This window comes from Vidua chalybeata, chromosome 1 (genome assembly GCF_026979565.1).
Source record: "Vidua chalybeata isolate OUT-0048 chromosome 1, bVidCha1 merged haplotype, whole genome shotgun sequence".
In the NCBI taxonomy this organism is placed as follows: Eukaryota; Metazoa; Chordata; class Aves; order Passeriformes; family Viduidae; genus Vidua; species Vidua chalybeata.
Genome location: NC_071530.1, coordinates 6,847,491 through 6,868,518, shown reverse-complemented (window position 1 = coordinate 6,868,518; position 21,028 = coordinate 6,847,491). Strand labels below are relative to the sequence as shown.

Genomic DNA, 21,028 nt, shown 5'->3' with positions numbered 1-21,028 from the left:
TCACAGCTACCCAGTGTCACCAAGGAGCATTCCCTGAGTCACAGCAGCCCAGCCACCTGCCCCTTTCCAGCAGGAAAAACCCACACACACCTGCAGAAAGACAAGTCCTTAAAAATAAATAAACAGCTTGTCTCTGGGTGGGGGTCAGGCTCTTCTTTCAGGTAACTCGGGGCAGGATGAGAGGACATGGTTGTAAGCAGTGCCAGGGGAGGTTTAGGTTGGACAACAAGAAGAATTTATTCTTGGAAGGAATTATTAGACACTGGAACGGCAGCCCAGGGAGGCGGTGGAGTCACTGTCCCTAGAGGGAAAGTCACCATTCCTGTTTAAGGAAAGACTGGACATGGCACTCAGTGCCGTGGTCTGCTTGGCATGATGACGTTCGGTAATAAGTTGTACTCGATGATCCCAGAGATCTTTTCCAACCTATTTGACTCTGTGATTCTCTCGGCCGTGTCAATGGAATCCCAAACCGCGTACGAGGGCTCGGCCGGGTGGGTGGCCCTGAATTGAGCCGGAGGCGGGACTCGAACCCGTGACTCCGCAGCCCGCAGGCTCCGCCCCGCGCTCCGGGGGGGCCGAGCCGCGCAGGCGCAGAGGGGGCGGCCGGGCGGGGGCGCTGCGGGGCGGCGGCGGCCGCGGGGCCGCGGGGCCGCCATGGGTGACGCGTTCGGCGGGGCGGAGTCGGGCACGCAGGTGAGGCGCGGCCCCCGCCCCACTCCCCGCAGCCCCGGGCTCGGGCACACGGGCGGGGAGAGCCGGGCGAGGCTGTAGCCAGGGGAAAAGGGGAGCGCTGAGCCTTCCACCCCCTGACCCCCACGGGGCGGGCGCGGGGGAGCCCCCGCCGGGCCTCCTGAGGGGGCGGTGCGTGAGGGAGGGAGGGAGTTCCGCCCCCGAAAGGCCGCGAAGGCTTTCCCGGTGGATTTCCCGCGGATCCAGGGTGGGATCAGGGTGCCCTGGGTCCGTGTTCTGCCTTTGTGTCGGGATGCGGGTGGATTCCTGCCATGGGCGCTTCTTGCAGCCCGGGGGGAGGTTGGTTCGAGTGTCTCGATAATTCCTTTATAAATATTCCCTTCGCGCTCCCTTTCCCAGCGTTGAAGGCAATGCCTAAGGAAGAACTGTGAGGAAGGTTTCATTTAAAGGTTCGGACTTGATGATCTTAAAGGTCTCTTCCGACTTTATGATTCTATAAATAAACATTTTGTAAGGTGGAATTGCTTTCCCCCTCTTTAGGAGAAAAGATGTTTGAGTTTTGGGATCTTGTGTTGTTATTAGTTTGGGGTTTTTTTATTTCTGGATGTTTTATTTGTTAGAAACTTCCACTTGCGATCAGCAACTTAATTGCTTGGAGATTTGTGTGTAACTATACCGGAATATGCTGAATAGTTCACATAAAACAGAAAAGTGTGATAATATTTATTGTTAAAGCTCTGTGTGGTTTTCAGTGGGACTTGGGCTTTTAAACCCTTTTGACACTTAAAAAAAAAAAAAAATTAGTACCAGATGTCCACTGTTGGCAAATAGACACAAATTAAGGACATGAGGTGTGCTCTTTGTCCAAGGGGTAAATGCATTTATTTGTCCACATGAGTGGTGCTGACAGGGAATGCTCATGGCATCAACTGCCTGCAGTGGATGGATATCCAACCTGGAACAAGGGAGGAGTTGAAAGGCAATGGGTTAAGAGAAGTCAATGTATGAATACATTGTCCAGACAAAAAATGGTAAAAGTACTTGAAACAGAAAGCACTTAATTTAAACCAATAGTTCTTTTAATAGTCTCACGCATAAAGACAGATTTTACTGAGTTATACTGAAACCGCAGTATTGTGCTTTTATTATTGAATATAATAAATACAACAAATTAGAACTTCTTACAAAACACCTTTGGTTTATCACAATAAAAGTAATGATAAATAGCTTGCATATGTCTTTGTGCCCAAAGTTTACAAAAGCTCAATCAGAGCGGTTATAGTGGTTGAGAATTAAATTTTGTCTAGTACTCAAGATAGGTTTGTATGTGTAAATAGCCTGTAGGTTAGCTCACAGCCTCTACCAGAGCTGGAGTATTTAATTTGAATTTCTTTAACATTTTAATGAAGTAATCTCTCATTCCTGACAAGACCCACATGTGTGCTTGCATTGATGCACAGCTCTGTTGAAACCAACAGAGCACGAGCATGTCATGCCTTAGTCAGTGGGACTGTCCATATGCATATTTGTTTATTAAAAGGACAATAAATTATAAAAGGCATTGCTGAAATATTTGAGTCCCATCAGCTTTGTCATTAATTAATTTAACCCAGCTGCTGCTGAACTTTTGCTCTACAGCTTATTTTCTACATGTAACTGCATATCTGTGCAGTTTCTTGCTGGCATAATTGCATTTTCAAAGAATATCTAAGAGTGAGGAGCTACCACTAGCAGGTTACTAAAGGGTGGTGTTTTGTGTAAAAAAAAATGAAGAGAGACTTATAGAGGAAGAAATGAGCACCTACACTTTGATTATAGAATCAGAAGTCTCTAATAAGGGATTTGAAATAGACTTGGGAATTTTTTCTAAGCTCTCCCCTCTCCAAGGTTCTCCCCAGGGGTGCTGTGCTGCTGTGTTCTGTACATTGTCTGTGACAAAGCTTGGGGCACATGACATCCACCCTCCAGATTACCCTTTACATGCTGTAGGTTTCTCCCCCTCTCTTATTCCAGAAGAACCTGTGAGGAGGCACAATGGGAATGCCTCCCCTGGAACAGAGCCAAGGTGGCTCTTGCTCGATCTGGAGCAGCCCGTGCTGTCCTGGTCTGTAATGTGGGCAGAGGTGAGGGGTGCCTGTGCAGTTTCTCATCTCAGCTTTGCTTCCATCGTTTCTGCTGCACTGTGGACAAACCTTTGTGAGAGTTGAGGGAAAATTGTTGGCTGTTTCTGCCAGGAACCCCGTTGCTCCCAGCATGGCACTAATGAGGCAAGTGCCTTTGGAGATTCTGCTTCAGAACTCGGAAGTAAATACAAGCTTGATAAAAACACAGGTGTGCTATCATCAGCAAATTACCATAAATTACCTTCATGAGCAGTGCTCAGAGAAAGCACCTGTAGTTATTTAAAATTAATACATAAACTTGTCATTTAAATAACGTCAGATTCATATTTAAATGATAGTGATCAATTTGCTCTCTCTGAGTTAACTTAGAGTTGATAGTCTAAGAGGACGGGAGAGGAGCTCACTGTTCCAGAAAAAATAAACTGCAGAGGATATATTTGTTAGTGTACAAATTAATTTAGGAACAGGAGGCTGCAGCCATGTGTTCAGGCCAGCAGTAGTTGTGACTGCTGGCCCCAGCAGTGCCCATCATTGAGCCCCTGTTATCCCTCTGTGCTGCAGCAGTGCTTCCTCTGCTAAGAAGTGAAGAGCATCAGAAAGCAGCAGCCTGTGGTGGTTTTCCTCTTTCCCTCAATTTCCACTGCCGACAAAGGGGTGGGAGATTCCTGATTCTTCTCCCCAGTGGGTGCAGCCTCTCTTCACTGGTGGCTAGGGCCAGGCAGCTGCTTGCAGAGAAGAGCTGCACATGCAGGATCTGCCAAGGCCCTCTTGGTAGTTGAGAGCTGCTGGTTTATGTGCCTGAGTTATGTTCCTGTATTCTTATGTACATATGTCCAGCTGGATTTTTGCTTTGTCCAGATCATGGAACCCTGCTGGTTCCCAGGAGTTCACCATGTGTTTTGTGCTGCACAAATGAGTGAAGTGTAATGGGAGGATCTGCTGATCCAGAGCAAGGTCAATTCAAGAGGTTTCTTGGCCCTTCAGAGGACGAGTCAGAAAACTCTCCTGGATACGTGTGAAGAGGCCAAGGCACACACATTGACATTTTGTTAATGGAAGGGAATCTTAAAATGTCAATGAAAATGTCACACTTAGATTCCCATTGTGACCACTAGAAGTAAATTCAGGACCATTTAATGGAGTTTTATTTTACTCTTAAAGGCAAACACACACACAACTGTTCAAAGAATTTTTAAGATCATTCAGAGCAAGGATGGATATGACAAAGAGGAAAGCAAGAGAAGGCAGCAGTTGTTTGAAGATGTGTTCTCACTGCTCTTTTGGTCTTGGGATGGGATAAAACTGAACAGGATTTGTTTTATTCACATCTTTAAATGACATCTGGATGTCCTGGGGAATGTAGTATTTGGCACCAGGGTAGGTGCTCTGGTGACACTGAGCATCCCAATAATGTCCTTTCTCATGTGTGCTAATACATGTAAGGAATAACAGCTCTAGTACCAGGGAAAATGTTCATTCTTGCTTTACACAGTGTGCCAGAACTACTAATAACACAGGTTTTGTGAGTACCTGTCTACTTGCTATGCAAAAACCTCTCCATTTAATAAACTGTCCATGATCTTTGAACTAATTAGTTTTACAATGGACTTTACGAGGGGCTTTGGAGAACTTGCTTAACAAATTCAAGCTTGCTTTAGAAAGGTTCTTGCAGAGCCACTGGTGACTAATTACTTTTGAACATTCTTAATCCATACTCTGTTTGAACAAGTAACTATGATATAATAGGATTGTAGCCCAGAGGAGCCTTGTGTAACTTTTCAGGTGAAATGCACATGGTTTTACTTACAAATGCTCAGAGAGGCTGGCTCAGGGGATTGTTGATGGGTAAGGTTTCACCTCTCAGACAGTATTTTTTTTTGGAGGTGATGGTTGTTACAAATTATGTTCTTTCCCTTTGTTCTTTGGAATGGCAGCACTGCTGTGTACTGGAGGCAATCCCTCTCACTAATGTCCCTGAGCAGCCTTTGCTTTTTAAACCTTATTTATCCTCATATCTCCAGTCCTCACTGCCACTGAATGTGTGCTCCTTGTTTGTAAGGCTGGGACCTTCTGTTGCTGTAGTCCAGCCTATACATTTCCATATGTATTTATGAAAACATTTTTAAAATCAGGCTAATCTTTCAATAGGACTGTTATGGAAAACTGTCAGTTCTTAGAATCCTTTAAATTTGTGTCCTGAGGTTCATTATTTTAAGTTAATAGCATGGCTCTTTGTCTTGTCTTTAAAAGCTGCTTGCACGACTTGAGGGCAGAAGTTCTCTGAAGAATCTCGAACCTTGTCTGTTTGCTGAGGAAGGATCTCCTGTTCATGGTAAAAATGTTCATGTAAAAGTAATCTCATAAATAAGCATACAAGTAAATTATTTTGCCCTTGATCAGAATTCCAATTGCTGATGCAGTTCAATGCAAACTAGATAAAATGGAATAATGTAAAGTCACCCTTCCAAATATTATTAAATAGGCCTCAAAATCTACTTTATGTTTATCAAGACACAGATTTAGGTGAGTAAATACCAAGCACGTTGGTCAGTGTCAGTAGTTTTCCAGCAATTTGTTCTAGAGTCTGTCATTAAATCTCTTTGTTTGTTTCTTTAATCAGTGGTCTTGACAACCACCACAAAGTCATAACTGCAGAAATTTGCAAAGAACATGAGGTTCAGTAAATAGCAGAGAGTTCAGTGATACAGAGTAGTCTGGGTAAATTAGGATAAGGAGCATGAGCAAACAGTATTTTTCAATGAAGCCAAGTCATCAAGCCATTCAGTCTTGACCTGAAAAATCCTAAGTATACTTAGAATAGAACTTCATAAACAATTCCATTATGGACATAGGTACTAATTAGTTGAATGAGTTTGCAGTGTCAGGATCAACATGGCTCATAGAGACCTTCAGTGAGTGAACAAGAATTTCAGATTGGAGAAATGGGGTAGCCTTTCAATGACACCAGTACAAGAAATTTTAAGATCCAGATTGAATATTTTAATGAAAGAAATTAGTGAACTAAACAGAAAATAACACAGTATTCAAGAAGTCAGACTGATTTTCCAGATTGTGTGAAATTTCATGAATTTCACAATTGAAGAGATAACTCTGATTACACAAGACTAAAAATATATATGAAAAAAGGCATATGAGTGGCAAACTGTAAGGATCAGTGGTGAGGTACTGCTGTTGGGGAATTTATGTACGAGTGGATTTCATAGGGCAAGTATGTGGCTTCAGTGGTTAACAGCACACTTGTCTGCAGTTTGAATTCCCACAAATATGGAATGTTCAGAAGAAAGAGCAGAAAAAGCAATACAAAGAATCAGGATAATTGGATGAGAGATGATGCTTAGTCTTCAAACACAGTCACTGTGAGAGCCTTTGTGTATTGTTTTGCAGCAGTAGAAAACACATGTGGGCTTTAGCAGTACATGATTCCTGCCCTGAAAGTTTCCAATGTGATATAACAATGATAAAGGGTGGAGAAATACTGCTAAGCCAGTGCAGGTAGAGCACAGAAGAATATTTAAATACTTTCATTTCTGAACTGCTATGTTACTCACAAGAAGAATTAAGGGGCAGGAGCGAAATTGGTGTATGCTTCACAAGGCTCTCAAATTCTTAATTTTTTTTAGAAGATGAGATATTACTGTATTTTTTTCAAAACATAAATATTAAATGATCTTTTAGTCTGGATGTTTTGTATTTTTTAGTCAACTTTACACACAACAAACAAATGTTTGAGACTGAACTGGTTATGTACTGGTCAAACAGATTTTAAGATGTTTTCTTGGGGATCACTAACTGCCCTTGCTGCAGTCCATAGCATTACATAATTTCATGTCAAATGATCTGCTTTGCTCTTAAAGCTTTATAGGTTGTTCATGTCTGTCTGAAGACTGTTCCAGAACCTCAGTTCTAAGATGGCTGGAAACCTTCTAAAATTCATCACTGTTTCTCTGTGCCAATTGAACTTTTGAAGCACTTGTATTTTTCTTCTGCTTCCAACAAATGGTATCAATTATTACCCGTATTGGTCATGCTTTTTGGCTGACATTAATGAAGCTGCCTAACATATTAGCACAGCCCTTTAGCTGTATATATAAATGGACTTCACCTTTTATTACATTTTTGCTTTGTCTTTTAATACCACAGTATTCATCTGAGCCCATGTGTTATTTTGATGTGTGTTCACATTATTCAGTCTTAAATCCCTGTTGAAGGCCTACCTCTCCATTTGTCATGAACTTGACTTTTAGTGTGTCACTGTGGAATTCTGTAATATGTTGCCCATGAAGTCAATACTGAACAGCTCTTAATCTAAAATGCTGTGATTAAAGCAATGCAAAGACCTAAATTATTGGTTTTTTTCTGATGAAATTTAAACCAAACAAATATATGAAGTTCAATAAACTATCCAAAGGTTACATTTTAGTTAAGTGTTTATAACTTGCATGTCAGGGTACTGTAAAATAGGGACAGGTAATATAGGTATTAATGTGATACTCTAACCACTGCTTCTAATTATGATGGACTTGCATATTTAAGAGCACATAAGTACATTAATTACATACCATTTAAGCTCTTCTGGAATGGAGGAAAACTGACACAAGCCTTAAATAATCTTCCACTATTGCTAGTCATATTTCCCCTGTGCCACTGGCATGAAGGTGTGGGTGTCAGCGTAAGGCTCTGATGTTCACCAGTTGCATGACACCCAACATTTAACTTGGAATAAATATTAGGCCTTTCTACTTCACTTATAAATGGTATAAATATTAGTGACAGCTTCTGCACAGTATTGTAAATGACCATCCCAGGAACTTCAAGGTAGCCTAAAATGTGAAACACACAAAGTTATTGCTGAGTGTTCCAACAGCCTGTTTGTATCTGCAGTGTCAGAAAATAGTTTAACCAGCGTTTTCAGGTGGATTGATTACAGACAAAAATAAGGCTCTTCTCATTCAAGACATAACACCAAACTCATAACCAGGACTGAACACAGTGTTTCAGTTAAAAATATATTAATCTTACATAAATATTTACATTTCTTCAGCATCATTTAGTTTAACCTGCATGCCCATTCCTAGAACTAGACCATTATTCTCTTTAGTCTGCCCATAATGAGCCAGCTCAGGCTGCCCTGAGCCAGGCAATGTGTTAGGGGACTCCTTAAAACCTAATTCTTAAATTCACCAGTGCTGAATTTCATGTGAAATCACTCTACTCATCCATCTCCATCTGTTAAATCTTCACAAACTTAAGTTTTTATTAACCCAATTAGTTTGTCTTCTGCATGTTTTGCCAAGCTAATGGAACATTCATCTACTGATATGCTTAGTGTCTGCCAACACCAATTCTAATAGAAAAAAATTCCCATTAACTTTCTTCCATGTTTAAGTGCTGTTCCTGCTCTCCCTCTCAGCCTGTTCTCATCCTGTGACAGTATCTTTCTACTAATCCTCCTTTCAAAGTTGTTTTGACATTAATGAATGATGCTAGTCATGATCACTGAGTTTCTTCTGTGACCTATTGTCAGCATGTCAGAGGCTTCTTGAAAACGTTGCTGGCCTCACTTCCTCCTTTGCTGTGTCATGGTTTGTCCTCTCTGATCCAGAGAAATTAATTTCCCCTCTTATCTTACTGTAACAGCCTGGTTGCTAATTCAATGAAACCCTACATTTATAGATGTTGCTATAAATGGCTCCTGTTTTGCACCCGTTCTCCTTGTGGACAGCCTCTTGGATAATCAGGAAGGCACAGAAATCCCCGGCTCTCTTGAGGTTTTCTTGCAGTCCAAGCTGTTACTGTTTTCAGAGTAACTCAAGTGTCTTGGTCAAACTACAAGGCAGCTGTGTATCTCTTTCAGCAATGTTGAACAAACTTTGAGGGATGCTTGGCTGTCTTGCTGTTCACATTAATAAACGACCACCAGCAAAACCTCTGAGAATGATTTTTGTCATTCAGCTTGGAATTTTTACTTAAATAAGTTTTATTACTTCTGCCAATAAAAAACCCTCATCCAGTGTCATTCTGTAGCACACAGACATCCTGCTAGAATGTCTTCAAATGGAAAAAGTGAAGCATTTATTTCCCAGAATAATTTTTGAATCCAGCAGGTCATATTTTGCTGTAAAGGCAGATGAAGCAGTCTGTTGCCTGTTGGTCCCACTCAGTTACTGGTCTGGATTCAGAAGTGCCAATCAGGGTGGCAGAAGTTTTGTGTCACAGCCAGAGGCAAAAGATACACTTTGTTCCTTATCAAGAGCTGCCTTACACAATTGTTCTAAAACACTGCAAGAGACAAAATAGGAGGGAATGACCTACCCAGCACTTTTAGGAGGAGCTCTTCCAAGCTGCTATCTCACCCTGCCAGGGTGTGGTTAGGTCTCTGGTACAGTCTGTGTGACACCAGAGCCACTGGCTGCAAGTGTCAGAGTTGGGCACTGTGACTTCTGGGCAGGAAGAGAAAATAAAAACTTATGTCCCAGGATGTGTAGTTATTGTTCATCTCAGAAGTGAGGGACCCATTCAGAACAGCTTAGTAAGGGCTTGGGAAGCAATCAAGCTTTTTAATAGATTTCGAAGTATCAGAAATTCATATAAATGGTATTTCCGAGTGTCACTGAAATGGGCAGACTCGTCACATCAGGTGTAAATTGCTTTTAACACCTGCAAAGGGAGATGAGCTTGGTTTCTTCCCTGCCATCCTCCTCCCCGATCCCAAACTGCATCTTGACATTGTAGGCATTTGTGAATACGGACGTCCTCTAGAAGTTGAGCAGTGACTTGAAAAACCCTGTTAACTCAGGCAGGTACAAACATGTTTAAGGAAAGTTGCAGTTAATTCTCTACTTTTGCATCCCCCTATGGAAAGCTGTTATGCCATTTGCACTTGCCAAGGCCATGGAAATCTCTCACCTTCCTGCAATTACAGTTGTGTGATTCTCCTTACTGCATGTGGTTACCCTTCTGCCTATAAAATCCAAAATGTCATAAATAAATAATCCAGTTCCCAAAATTAGACATTTATAAAGACCAGCTAATAAATTAACTTCTTCTAGGGTCTTGCTCTGATACAAAACATCAGAAGTCTTTGGATAAGGCTTTAGAGTATCTTGCATTCACATCCAACAAAAGAACTGGTTTCCTAATGAAGCGTAATGCTGTTTTTAATTAACATTTTAAATTTTTATGATATGTATTTTATGACCCACATGGATGAGGTAATTAGGCTGAATCCTTTTATGAACAGAGATTCTTTGCTTCAGACAGAGGCGTTGCCTGGAGTTGAAGGAATCCCTGAGTCTCCCTTGTCAAAAGAAGCACTTTCACATTATTATCACCACAGTAGAATATAAGTGCCAAATAAACTTAATGGTGTTCTCTTTACCAGTCACAGATTCCTGTAGGAATCTTGTGACATGCAGCATGTGACATCTATGTGAAATGACCTCTAATATGTCAGATTTTTTTTGTTTTGTCCTCTACTTGGTTATTTCTTAATTGTGTGTGCATAGTGTAGATGGTTTCTTAGCCACTTTTGTGTAGCAGCTTCCTCTTCTGCCTTTATCTGCCTGTAATGATATAGATGAAATCCAGTTTCCAGCCTTTTATTGATGGAAATATCCTCGATGGTGCTGGCAGAGGCTTTCAACCTGTGTTCACAGTTGATTAACTTCACTTTAGAGGCCTTTCTTGAAAACTGAAATATCTTTTGGTGGATGCTAACCAGGATTTAAGCCATTTTATGAATGTCAAAAAAAAAAAAAAGCATTTTCCAATCTGTGGAATAGTGAGTATTGGTTCAGAAAACACTGAGAACCAACTCTGGGCTATAAATACTCTTACCTGACAAGGTGCTGCTTTGTTTTTGAACAGGAGATGTTATTGAATTCCATGGCTCAGAAGGGACAGGAAAAACAGAAATGCTTTATCACCTAATAGCCCGCTGCATCATTCCCAAAGCAGAAGGAGGACTGGAAGTAGAAGTCATGTTTGTTGACACCGATTACCATTTCGATATGCTCCGGCTGGTCACCATTCTTGAGAACAGACTGGCACAAGGGACAGAAGAAATGATAAAGCAGTGCCTGGGAAGGCTCTTCCTTGTGAGCTGCAGTAGTAGCACTCAGTTACTCCTCACTCTCTACTCTCTAGAAAACCTCTTCTGCGCTCACCCCTCGCTCTGTGTTTTGCTTTTAGACAGTTTATCAGCTTTCTATTGGATAGACAGAAGCAATGGAGGGGAGAGTCTTACCTTGCAGGAGATGAACCTGAAGAAATGTGCTAACTTCCTTGAAAAGCTTGTGACACAGCACCACTTGATCCTCTTTGCAACAACACAGACACTAATGCAGAAATCTGCAAACTCTGCAGAAAACTTTTTACCTTTAAAACTTCCACATGAAACCGATACAGACTACAGACCGTATCTCTGTAAATCATGGCAGCAAATGGTAACACACAGGATGTTTTTCTCTAAGCAGTGTAATTCTGCCAACAGCAAAGGTTTTACTGTAGTTTCTTGCCACCTCAAAAGAAACCAGATAGTAAAACGTTCATTTAGTGTTGCAGAATGTGGAGTTCAGTTTTAACATCAGTTTATTTAGTAAACATTTATCAAATCCTGGTGCTTAAGGCCTGATTAGGTCTAAGTACCTTCTAGTAACTTTTCAACTAGCTGGTTGTTGCTGGGTGATTAATAATTGTCACCATTTTCTTGAAATTCAGTGAAGGGCAGGGAATGGTAAATTTTTTTAATTACTTCAGGAATTCCATCCAAATTGTATAGGACTGTTGACATTACTTGTTTGTGCTTAATCAAGAAAATGGTAACCAAAGACACTTAAAGTCCTGGTATCCTTCAGCAGTCTAGCCTATGTGGCCAAATGGCTGTTGGAATTTCTGGGTCTTGCTGCTTTACACTCCTCCTCTTCCAAGCTGCAGAAGTAGGAGCCTACTTGTCTGTGGCAGAGGTTGCAAAGAGGCCAGAGTTCACACTTTATAAACATTGGCCCTGGTTTATTCCCTGTAGCTTTGGGCGTAAGAAATGCCAATTTTGCCTGAAGAAGAGGATTAATTTTCACAGCCTGTTAAATAGTGGTGATCCTGACTTTGCTGCTTCTCCTGGCTCTCAGCCTCTCCATTTACATTAGCGGCTGCTCAGAGGAGCAGGGATTGCAGGTGTTCTGACCCTTACAAATGTCTGGCATTGAAAAACCTGGTTTCCATAACTGAAGGAAAAGACCCAGCTCTGGGTACCTGTGAGCTTGTGCTGCATGCAGCAAACAGTTTCATTTTTGGAAATGATTAACTGCAAGTTATGGGTTATTTTGGGAGTGAAGGTTGTTTTTTTGTCATTTTTCATTTTTTAAAATGATGCACAGACTTTTTCTCTGCCCTTCTTCATTATTCCGTCCCACTTCTTTCCCTTCCCCACTCTCTCTAAGAAATCCAGGAATGCCACGCCTCTGGTCTTTACCAGTATGTATTTGCCACATGTACAACATTTGTGTGCAGGATTTGGCATGTAACATGTTGCAATTCTGGCAAAGAAGATTCAGAACTTATGAGAAATGCCCTACAGTTCTGGCAAAGAACACCACTTTATTTATGAACCTAGAGTGCCCTTTGAAAGCTTCAAAGTGCTTTACAAGAAAGAAAATCGCACACAGTACATTATTTAACACAAAAACTTACATTAGCTTACAAATTCAAATTACTCAAACAAGGGGGAAATACTTCTCACAGCGATGTTTGTTCAGTCATGTTGCACAGCACGTTTTATAGTTTAGATTGAAGAGATTATTAACAAAAACGCATATTAAGAAGAAGTATCTAGCTCAGTATCTTTTTGAGGAAGATGCCTAAAAAACTCTGTTGTGAGACACTTACCTTTGAATTTCATGACTTCTGAAGCAGCCTTTTCAAGCTGAATGTATGTCTGGAATCCCAGCTTTGTGTAGTTCAGTTACCCTCTTGGGTTCCACTGTGTCTGTTCACAATGAGTTCAATTTAATTATTCTTTCTGTGGGAAAACTTCCTTTTTTCCCTTCTCATTTTAAGCCTTCCATCTGATCACTTCTTCTTGCCATCAGTTCTTTGACACACGAGCAAACTTTGCCTTTTCAAATCTCCCCAGAGCTGATGGTTTTATAGAATGTCACTTCATTTGTGCTTTCTCATCCATCAGCACCAATATGTATTTTATTTCAAAACCTGCATGAGTACAGAAATCCATGAAAAAATATATAGCAGCCACTCAGCCTAGAGTGGACCCAAGTTAAATAGTTACCATGAGTAGACACTTTCACTATGAATTATGATAAAGGGCATTATTGAATTTCTTTGTAAAAAATGAATGGAAAATTTCAAGTAGAACTAGAGAACTTTAAAACCTGAAAATTCTAGTACTATGTAACTTCTACTAGAAAAAAGTCAAAAACAAACAGCCCTCCTTTCCATTGGAGAATACAACTCCACTGATGATTAACTTCTTCATAAAATCATATTTGCTGAAGAATATGCTTGAGGGGAAAAAAAAAAAAAACCAAAAACAAAACAATGGATATGTTCTGGCATTCCCATCTGGAAAAAAAAGCTTTTATATTATTCACAATGTAGTTTGTATTTTGCATTGTACTATAAAAGAAATGCCTAAATTGAAATGAAGCCAAAGTTCTAGTTGATCAAAAAGAGCACCTCAGGAAATTTTGAAATTTCCCTGTTTTATTTTTACTTTGAATGCAGGCAGATTTTTTAAAAATTTTCTGGTAATTGTAATATTCATGCTCTGCACATTTGTTTTAGCTGTATAGCAAGCCTGATTTCTGAGGTGCTGAGCATCTGCATATCCCTGTAATGCTGCAGGAGGGATAGGCAGTGCATAATCTGGGAGTTCACTGACCTCATCCTTTGCCAAAATTACGCCATTTGGAAAAATGAACCTGTAGGATACAAGTCTCAGAAAGATGCAGAGATAAAGAACATGGAAAGCAGGAATTTTGTTTGTACCTTAATGCTCTGTGGGTATTAAACATGGAGTTTGCCATTTTTTAAGCGGAGAATTTACTCAAAATTTTGTACCAATTGTAGTTAGTGGAGGCTGCAGTCCATCCTTGTGAGCCAGGAACAGTGTATGAAATGTAGCATTATATCTGGAATACTCTGTTTAATGCAGATTCTCCTCTTTCACCTAGACCTGAGGTACCACCCTGTCTCCAGCCCACTGTCTCACCTGAGGTGCCCTGAGCTGCTGCAGCTCAGTCTCCCAGGGAGGAAGCACATTTCAGGTTAGTAGGTCTGGTTTAAATCAGCCCTGCAGAAGAGCATGGAATACATGTATTCCTGAGCTCTGACTTAGCCAGATATTTCTTAGAAATGAAAATCCTTTCATGTCAGTGCCATTGTTCTTCAGCTCAGGGTGGTATTATTAAGGCTTTTGTAGACACAGGAACTTTTTACATTCCTTAGAATTTTGTTTGTTGATTCATATGCAACATGGAATTAAAGCAGCAAGCTTGAAATAAAAAGGAACTACTTCACCCTTTCCCCCATTCTTTTAATAACGAGGGCTTCTTAGCAAATCCAAATTAAGGTATTTTGCAGGTTTTGTATTTATTTTCTACTAAACTGGTATTTCTATGGACACCTGGAAAGAAAATGTTGAGTTTTATATTCAGTTAAAAGTTCTTTGTATTCCTAGGCTTTTTATAGAGCAAATAAAAATACAAATAACAGTTTGCTTGGTTTAAGTTTGCACTTGCGCATAAAATTCAAATTTCCTTTTTCTTATATAACTAATCTCAGAAACTTAATTTTCCTTGGCATTTGGAAATGGCAGAAGATAAATGTTCTCCTGTAGAAACATACCTGCAGTTGTGTTTTTGCTGGAGAGTAATGGACAGAGGAAGAAGAAATACCACTTTGATGGCAGCTATATAGAAGCCTTGGACTGTGTCTGAAGAGGAACATGACTTCTTACTTTTCTGTGGCTACTTTAATAAAATGTGTCTTGAACCTCTTTATTCAAATGTACTTTTGATATGCAAATAGCATACTGGGGCGAAGGGCAACATCATTTTGCCATCACCAAGCCTGATGCCAAACTTAATACCCACGTCAGGATAAAGCTGTGCCACAGCACCAAACTCCAGCTGGTGTAGGAAATTGCAGTGAATTCCCTCCTGTGTAAAAGCTGCAGACAGGAGCAGTGTGTCCAACAGCTACAGAGTAGCACAGGATCAAGCCTGTAAAGCTTTACAAAATACAAGCATTTTGTAAAGAAGGGGGGGCACTGGAAGGGCTTGGAAGACTTTGGCCATGGAAAAAAAATTCAGACAGGTAAAGGAATGTGACTACAATGCATGTGCACGGTCTGGATGGAGAGCTGATGCCCTGCAGCAGTCTCTGAAATCAAAAGTTAGGCCATCCCTGTGTGTGAGAGAAGACAGCAGAGTGGCACTGGGCTGTGAATAACGTGGAATGTGACAAAAGGGCCCATGAACTTCACAGACCTGGTCTAGCATGGTAATACTTTCAAAGAGACGGTTGACTAGAGTGGACCTGTAGGTTGTTTGCACCTGGGAATCTGGATTCCACTATGTAGATGCTTTATAGCTTATTTATAATGAAAATATAAAACTGCTGCTCTGAACCCAGGAGGAATTAAATATAAAAGCAGACTTTTTATTTTATGTTGGGGTTTTTTTCTCTCCAGCTCCAGGCACCTTCCCAACAGTCAGCACTTTGCTCCAGAGCACTCTTGAAGCTTTCTGTGGCAGGAGCAAGTTTCACTGAAAGTGAGTCTTCTCTCCTTTGCTGAGAGTTTATGTGCACTCTTTATTACTAGCACAGACTGGGCTACCCAGACAGGGAAGCTTGAACCCATGTGACACATCAGTTAAGTGGTAAGTAGCTGTGGAGGCTTGATTCTGTTGGCAATCAGGAGTAATGTCACATTTGAGTAGATGATTTTGAAGAAACAGGGCTGTGACTTCGTTTGGGAAAAGTCTGGCACTCTTCCCTCTGCTTTCCCACCCTGCTTTGCATCGTGCCCCAGCCAGCTGGTCCTTGTACCTGTGTGGGCCTCAGTGCTCCAGGATAGTGGTGATGAGATGTCACCGCCTTGCCAAATGCTGGTGAACAGCCATGTTTGCATCTTGGCACTCTCGTTCTGCAGGAGTTGGCACAACCACTAGAGTTAATTTAAACCTTTTGCCAGGTTTCTTTCTCATACATCTCGCTGGGCCTGTGCTAAAGACCTCCTAGCTGTGGGGGAGATAGGAAAGAGAAGAAATCTTGGGGTTTGAATATTAAGGACAAGATTTTAGGCCATTGCTCCAAAAAGAGGCTAAGCCGTGAGGTTCCTGCAATGGCAAACAGAAGCCAAGGCGGCAAAGGTGGCTTGGTAAAGGTCAAGGAATGGACTCTACATGTCCTGTCAAGGGATGAATAGGAATTTTGACTTAGAATATCTGTACATTCACACTGCTGATGGAGAAGACCACGCTGTGGTAGGCAGTGCTGTCTGTGAGACACATCTCAGGCTCCATCACTGACAGTTCTGTCTCCATCCCAATATCTCTCTGAGGAGGGAAGTGATAGGGGAAGAGGTTGAGAAAAGGGGAGGCCGTTTGGGAAACTCCTCAAGGCTTTGCTGAAGTATGGGAAACAGGAGAGCCATTTGGTCTTCAAAAGCTGGCAGGCAAAGGGCTTCATTTCTCTCCAGAGCCTGTAGAAAAATGCCTATAGTAGCAAAGAATGGCTTAGCTAAAATCAGCACACTCTCAAAAGGTCAGGGGGTTGCAGGAGCAGCCTGCAGCCACCGTGAAGAGGAAAACCTGGCTGGAGAGGAGACACCACCAGAGCTGCTGTTCTGCTCTTCTGAATTCCTGTGAGCATGTCCTGGTGGACATACTGCCACTGAATGTCACAACTGGAGATGGGACACCATTCAACCCCTTCTGGGAAGCAGGAAACTGGTGGGAGGCCACCCTGTCCCCATGGCTGCTAACAGTCTTGCCCATGATGATGAGCATTCACTTACAAGGTCATGGCTAAACTTTCCCTCATCCTATATTTTAATGCCTTAACTTAGTGGCTCTGCAGTGATACTACTGGCACTGCTTGCATTTCAATTACCATATTCATCAGTGGCACTTTTCTGACAATAAAATCACATTTCGTGAAATTATACAGCTGCTTGTATTTTCACCCATCAGAAAAAAAATGATGCTTTAAAAAAAAATTATGAATCCCCTAAGCAAATGCTATAGACTAGTTGCATAGGCAATGAAGTTACAGGAGCCAATGGAGGCAGGAATTTGAATAGCCCACGCAGTAAAAGGAAAGGGCTCACCATCTTTAAAATCCATGGAGGCATTCCAAATATGATTATTCTGCAGTCCTGTTCACAACAAATCTTGCAGGCTGACACTACACGCCCCTTCCCATTGATTGTATGGCCTGCACAAGCACTCTGAGCCTATTAAGCCTGAAGTCCCTGCTGCAGATAATAACTTAGACATTTCAGTCCCTTGAGCAGACACAAAAAAGTACTTACTAGCACAGTTGTCAATTTTGTGGAAATGTCTTGTGGGATTCCATAAGTATCCTAACAACTGGCTGAGCTCTTTCCTTCGCTCCCACAGGTGTGGTTAAATCAAGGAGCAGTCAGTGCTAGCTGGAGGCAGGCAGGGCTCAGCTGCCTCATGCCTGCCAGAGAGTGTCCATGACCCACTGCTGGCTGCTAAATGCTCAGGAAAGGTTCCATCACTCACCATGGCAGAGGAGTCACTGAGGCCACCCTGGACTCAGAAGGGAAATCCTAATATGCCTGATTTTCACCGTGCCACAGTAGCAAATCAGCTTTTCTCAGTGGTGGAAATTGGAATTTCTGACATTCTCAGGTCTTTGCTGGTTGCAGATCAGCTGACACTGATGTCAGTAATTCACCCCTGTGACTGAGCACCACAGCACAGCCTGATGGAGACTCTCAGCTGGGGGCACCTGCTGGGAGGTGCAGCACAGCTCCTGGACCAGGGCACTGCTCCTGGCATCCCTCCTGGCACAGGGAGAGCTGGCTCTGCTCCCCTCTAGAGCTGCACAATGCTCACATATGGTGGCAATGACACCCAACCACTGTCACAGAGTACAGACACCACTAAAGGAAACCCTGTCTCTCATTCTGATCAAATTTCATAGCTCTGCTCATGCCTCTGCTCTGGTGGGATCTCGTGCCTGTGTTTTGTGTCAAAGTCACTTCTGTTTTGTAAAGAAGCTCAAATGGTTTTCCTGCTCTGAATGAAGGACAGAGGTTGTTGCATCCACCAGTCTCGGTGATACTTCACCCACCCTTGGTGATACTTCACCCACCCTCATGGCTGTGAACCAAATAGTAACAAGAAAGAGCAGCATAACAGAGTGTCAAAGTTACAAAACAGGCTTTTCTCTTTGCCTTGGTGTGGGTATTATTGCTGCTTCTAATAGCTCTTCTAGGAAACAAAATTTCCCAATACTTCCTTTTCTGGTAAGATAAGAGTGTGTGTGGTATCCTACCCCAAAGGCAAGAAAAGACTATTCTTTGGGTTTATTTTTTGAACTAAAAACATACTCTGGTTTGGGCTGTGCATTCTTCAACACAGTGTTGCTCCACTCATGGATTGATAAAAGATCCCATGGACAATGGGAAAAGTAGGAGAGAGTGCTAGAACACAGAGCAGGTGGCGCTGCAGGCAGGTGTTCCAATGAACTCACTGGGTATGAAAATTCTGCAGATCTGAAAGCCGAAAGTCAAACTGAACTATTCCTTCTGAATTTGCACTTTTACATGTGCAGCACAGCTGAATTAGAGACTGAAGATGATAAAAATGCAGACACAGAATAACAAGGCCGGTTTTCTAGATCTTTTGATCCTACAACCTGTTTTCTCCAAGAGCAAGGAAAATAAAGGTGGCACAAACAAAAGTGCTTTTTGTTAGGATAAGAAATCATCAAATATCAGTGCAAAATTTCAAAACCTGCTGAATTCTCAGTATGTAGAATTGGTCCTGGCTACTCTCTGCTCTGGATGATTTCAGTGTCACTGTTGTCCTCTCATTTATTTGAAGTCAAAACCATTATATTTGGGAAGCAGGTAGGCTTTCAGGCTCCCCAAAACCAATTCAGTATAATTATGGGGTAGGATGTACTAAAACTAAAATGTTAATTCATACACAGACTAAAACATATATTTAGTTGCCACCAGGATTCTTGTGAACAACAGCAACACACTGATACGACAGAAGGCATTTCATCTTGCAAAGCCATCATAACATAGAAGAGGACATTCAAAAGAAATGGAGAAATCCTTTTGTTTAATGAAAACTGAATGCGAGGTACATTTTTTTACTGTGGTCTCCTGTCCCAGCTCTCCTCCCTGTCTGAAACACTGTGCCAAAGCTCAAGCAGTAAATCTCTCTTTGCCAAAAGAAGCCTGCTGGAAACCAGAATAAATACAAGCGGAGACTGGAGTAGAGACTGAAGCCTCATCTCATTTTGGATTTGCCTTGTTTCCCCACAGCTTTCCTTCTCACCAGTTAATTGGTCTTGATACTGAAAAGCAGATCCAGATAATCCTGGGCAGGGTGACGTTAGGTTTTGAATACAGAAGAAAAGAGAGGTCAGAGCGTAGTCTTGATACAAAGACCCCAACCCCCCCAATCCTGTGAAACTGTATAAAAGCCTTAAGTACTCCTGAATAAGGAATTGGTTTTTTGCAGACTTTTAGTTGATGGTCTTGTTTGAGTACTCATTTTTAATTCATCAAAGGAAACATAGAAGATGGTGGAGGCTATGACTTGCCCAGGCTTCTGCCATGAAAACAGCAAAGCTTAAAGGTCTGTTTTAAGGTGTTTTAACAAACTCAGGTCTAAAAGGCTTGAGTATAGGGCAGCTTTGCCAAACAAGCAGCCTTTGGCTTTTATTGGTTTTGAGTGTGCTATAGGCTGCATTCATGTTGTTCTCCAACCACCAGCTCAAGTCTCAATTTTGCTTATTTGCTGGAAGTTTGTGTAGCTGACGTTCCCAAACAAGCCATGGCAACTCCAGAACAACCTATAGATTTAAATGCTAATGACTACAGCATAACCTAGACAATAAACCTATGAAGAAAAACAATGTGAAGAAACTGTTACAGACAATAAAAATAAAAACATTTTCCATGTGAATATTAAAAAATAATTATGCTCTAATAGCTAACAGAATTCTTGCCAGCCCAGGTAAGATACTGCTTGAATGAAAATTCATTACTTATAAACAGACTCAGGATATCTTGCTCACAACAGACTGCTCAAATAATGTAGATCCTGTTCATTTTTATCCATTCCCTTTGTCAGGCCCCAATGGAATTGTTTAAGTTGGACTTAGCACAGAAGCCACCAGCAGAAATGCAGTGAGTGTGCTGCTCTGTTGGCAGGACTCGAGGCTGTCAACGCAGTGAAAGGATCTCAGCCACACAACCCAAGTTAAACTTGCCTCCTGCCAATCTGCCACATGCTAAATTCCAGTAAATTGCTTAATTAACGTAACGAAAGCAAACTGCACTCCAGTCCGCTCTGTAGGTTGCTGAAAACACCCTCTCATACACAAGCAATGATACCCTGTCCTTTAACAGTGTGACCTACGGTTATCTGTTCCTAAGAGCTCCTGTGTGCACACCTCTTGTAAATTTTTCTATTCCATTGTACAGAAAGTATTTCTGGTTAACTATTTTGGTAGCCTCATTTATATTCCCTATTTCTAGAAAGGCTCATGCATATGTTTAATGCATGAATAGTTCCAGGGAAGTCAATGGGAAAATTTATACCTTTAAAGTTAAGGGTGTGCATACATCTTTACAAAGTGAAAATGGACTTTTCATCTACACCTCAAGGTTTCCTCCAGCTGTGTCTGCCAGAACATACATAACTGAACCAGACTTCCAACACTAATCCATTATTCCTCCACCTAGAAACTTGAAATCCACCATTAACTCTACAATTATTATATATGGCTCTCTTCCTTTTCCCTGCTTCTTTCCCAAATTACTCAGAACATAGGGCATGAAAAAATTACTGTGGTGGCTAGGAAAGCACATGCACAGGAAGAGCCAGGTGGTGCTGGCTGGAGAAGGACATCAGGCCGTGCTGACAGTGTCTGTTGTGATTCCGAGGCCTGCAGAGGTA

The 21,028-nt window shown here is 41.6% G+C and overlaps 2 protein-coding genes across 5 annotated transcripts in view; one reads left to right on the top strand and one right to left on the bottom strand.

Annotated features, from left to right (window-relative positions):
- Positions 1 to 615: 615 nt before the first annotated feature.
- Positions 616 to 14,851, top strand: XRCC2 (X-ray repair cross complementing 2). Of its 4 annotated transcripts, none has more exons than XR_008430906.1 (4): positions 616 to 696; positions 5,067 to 5,148; positions 10,704 to 14,116; positions 14,668 to 14,851. XR_008430906.1 is itself a non-coding variant. In XM_053942564.1 (4 exons), exons 1-4 carry the CDS (start codon positions 658 to 660, stop codon positions 14,027 to 14,029), a joined length of 357 nt encoding a protein of 118 aa, XP_053798539.1. In that variant the 5' UTR covers positions 616 to 657; the 3' UTR covers positions 14,030 to 14,851. The 4 variants fall into 4 exon arrangements, 2 of the variants coding, with proteins under 2 accessions (XP_053798539.1, XP_053798529.1); XR_008430913.1 differs by having other exon boundaries at positions 14,634 to 14,851; XM_053942564.1 differs by having other exon boundaries at positions 10,704 to 10,933; positions 14,024 to 14,851.
- Positions 12,964 to 21,028, bottom strand: part of LOC128787929 (atherin-like) — a 39,558-nt gene continuing 31,493 nt past the window's right edge. Inside the window, exon 3 of the transcript XR_008430900.1 lies at positions 12,964 to 13,043. The gene's annotated coding sequence lies outside the window, so the exon portion shown is untranslated. The remainder of the gene's footprint in view (positions 13,044 to 21,028) is intronic.

Coding starts and splice junctions, on each gene's coding strand:
- XRCC2 (XM_053942554.1), top strand. CDS start 658: ATGGGTGACGCGTTCGGCGGGGCGGAGTCGGGCACGCAG. Junction 697..5,066: donor GGGCGGAGTCGGGCACGCAG/GTGAGGCGCGGC, acceptor TGTCTTTAAAAG/CTGCTTGCACGACTTGAGGG. Junction 5,149..10,703: donor GGAAGGATCTCCTGTTCATG/GTAAAAATGTTC, acceptor GTTTTTGAACAG/GAGATGTTATTGAATTCCAT.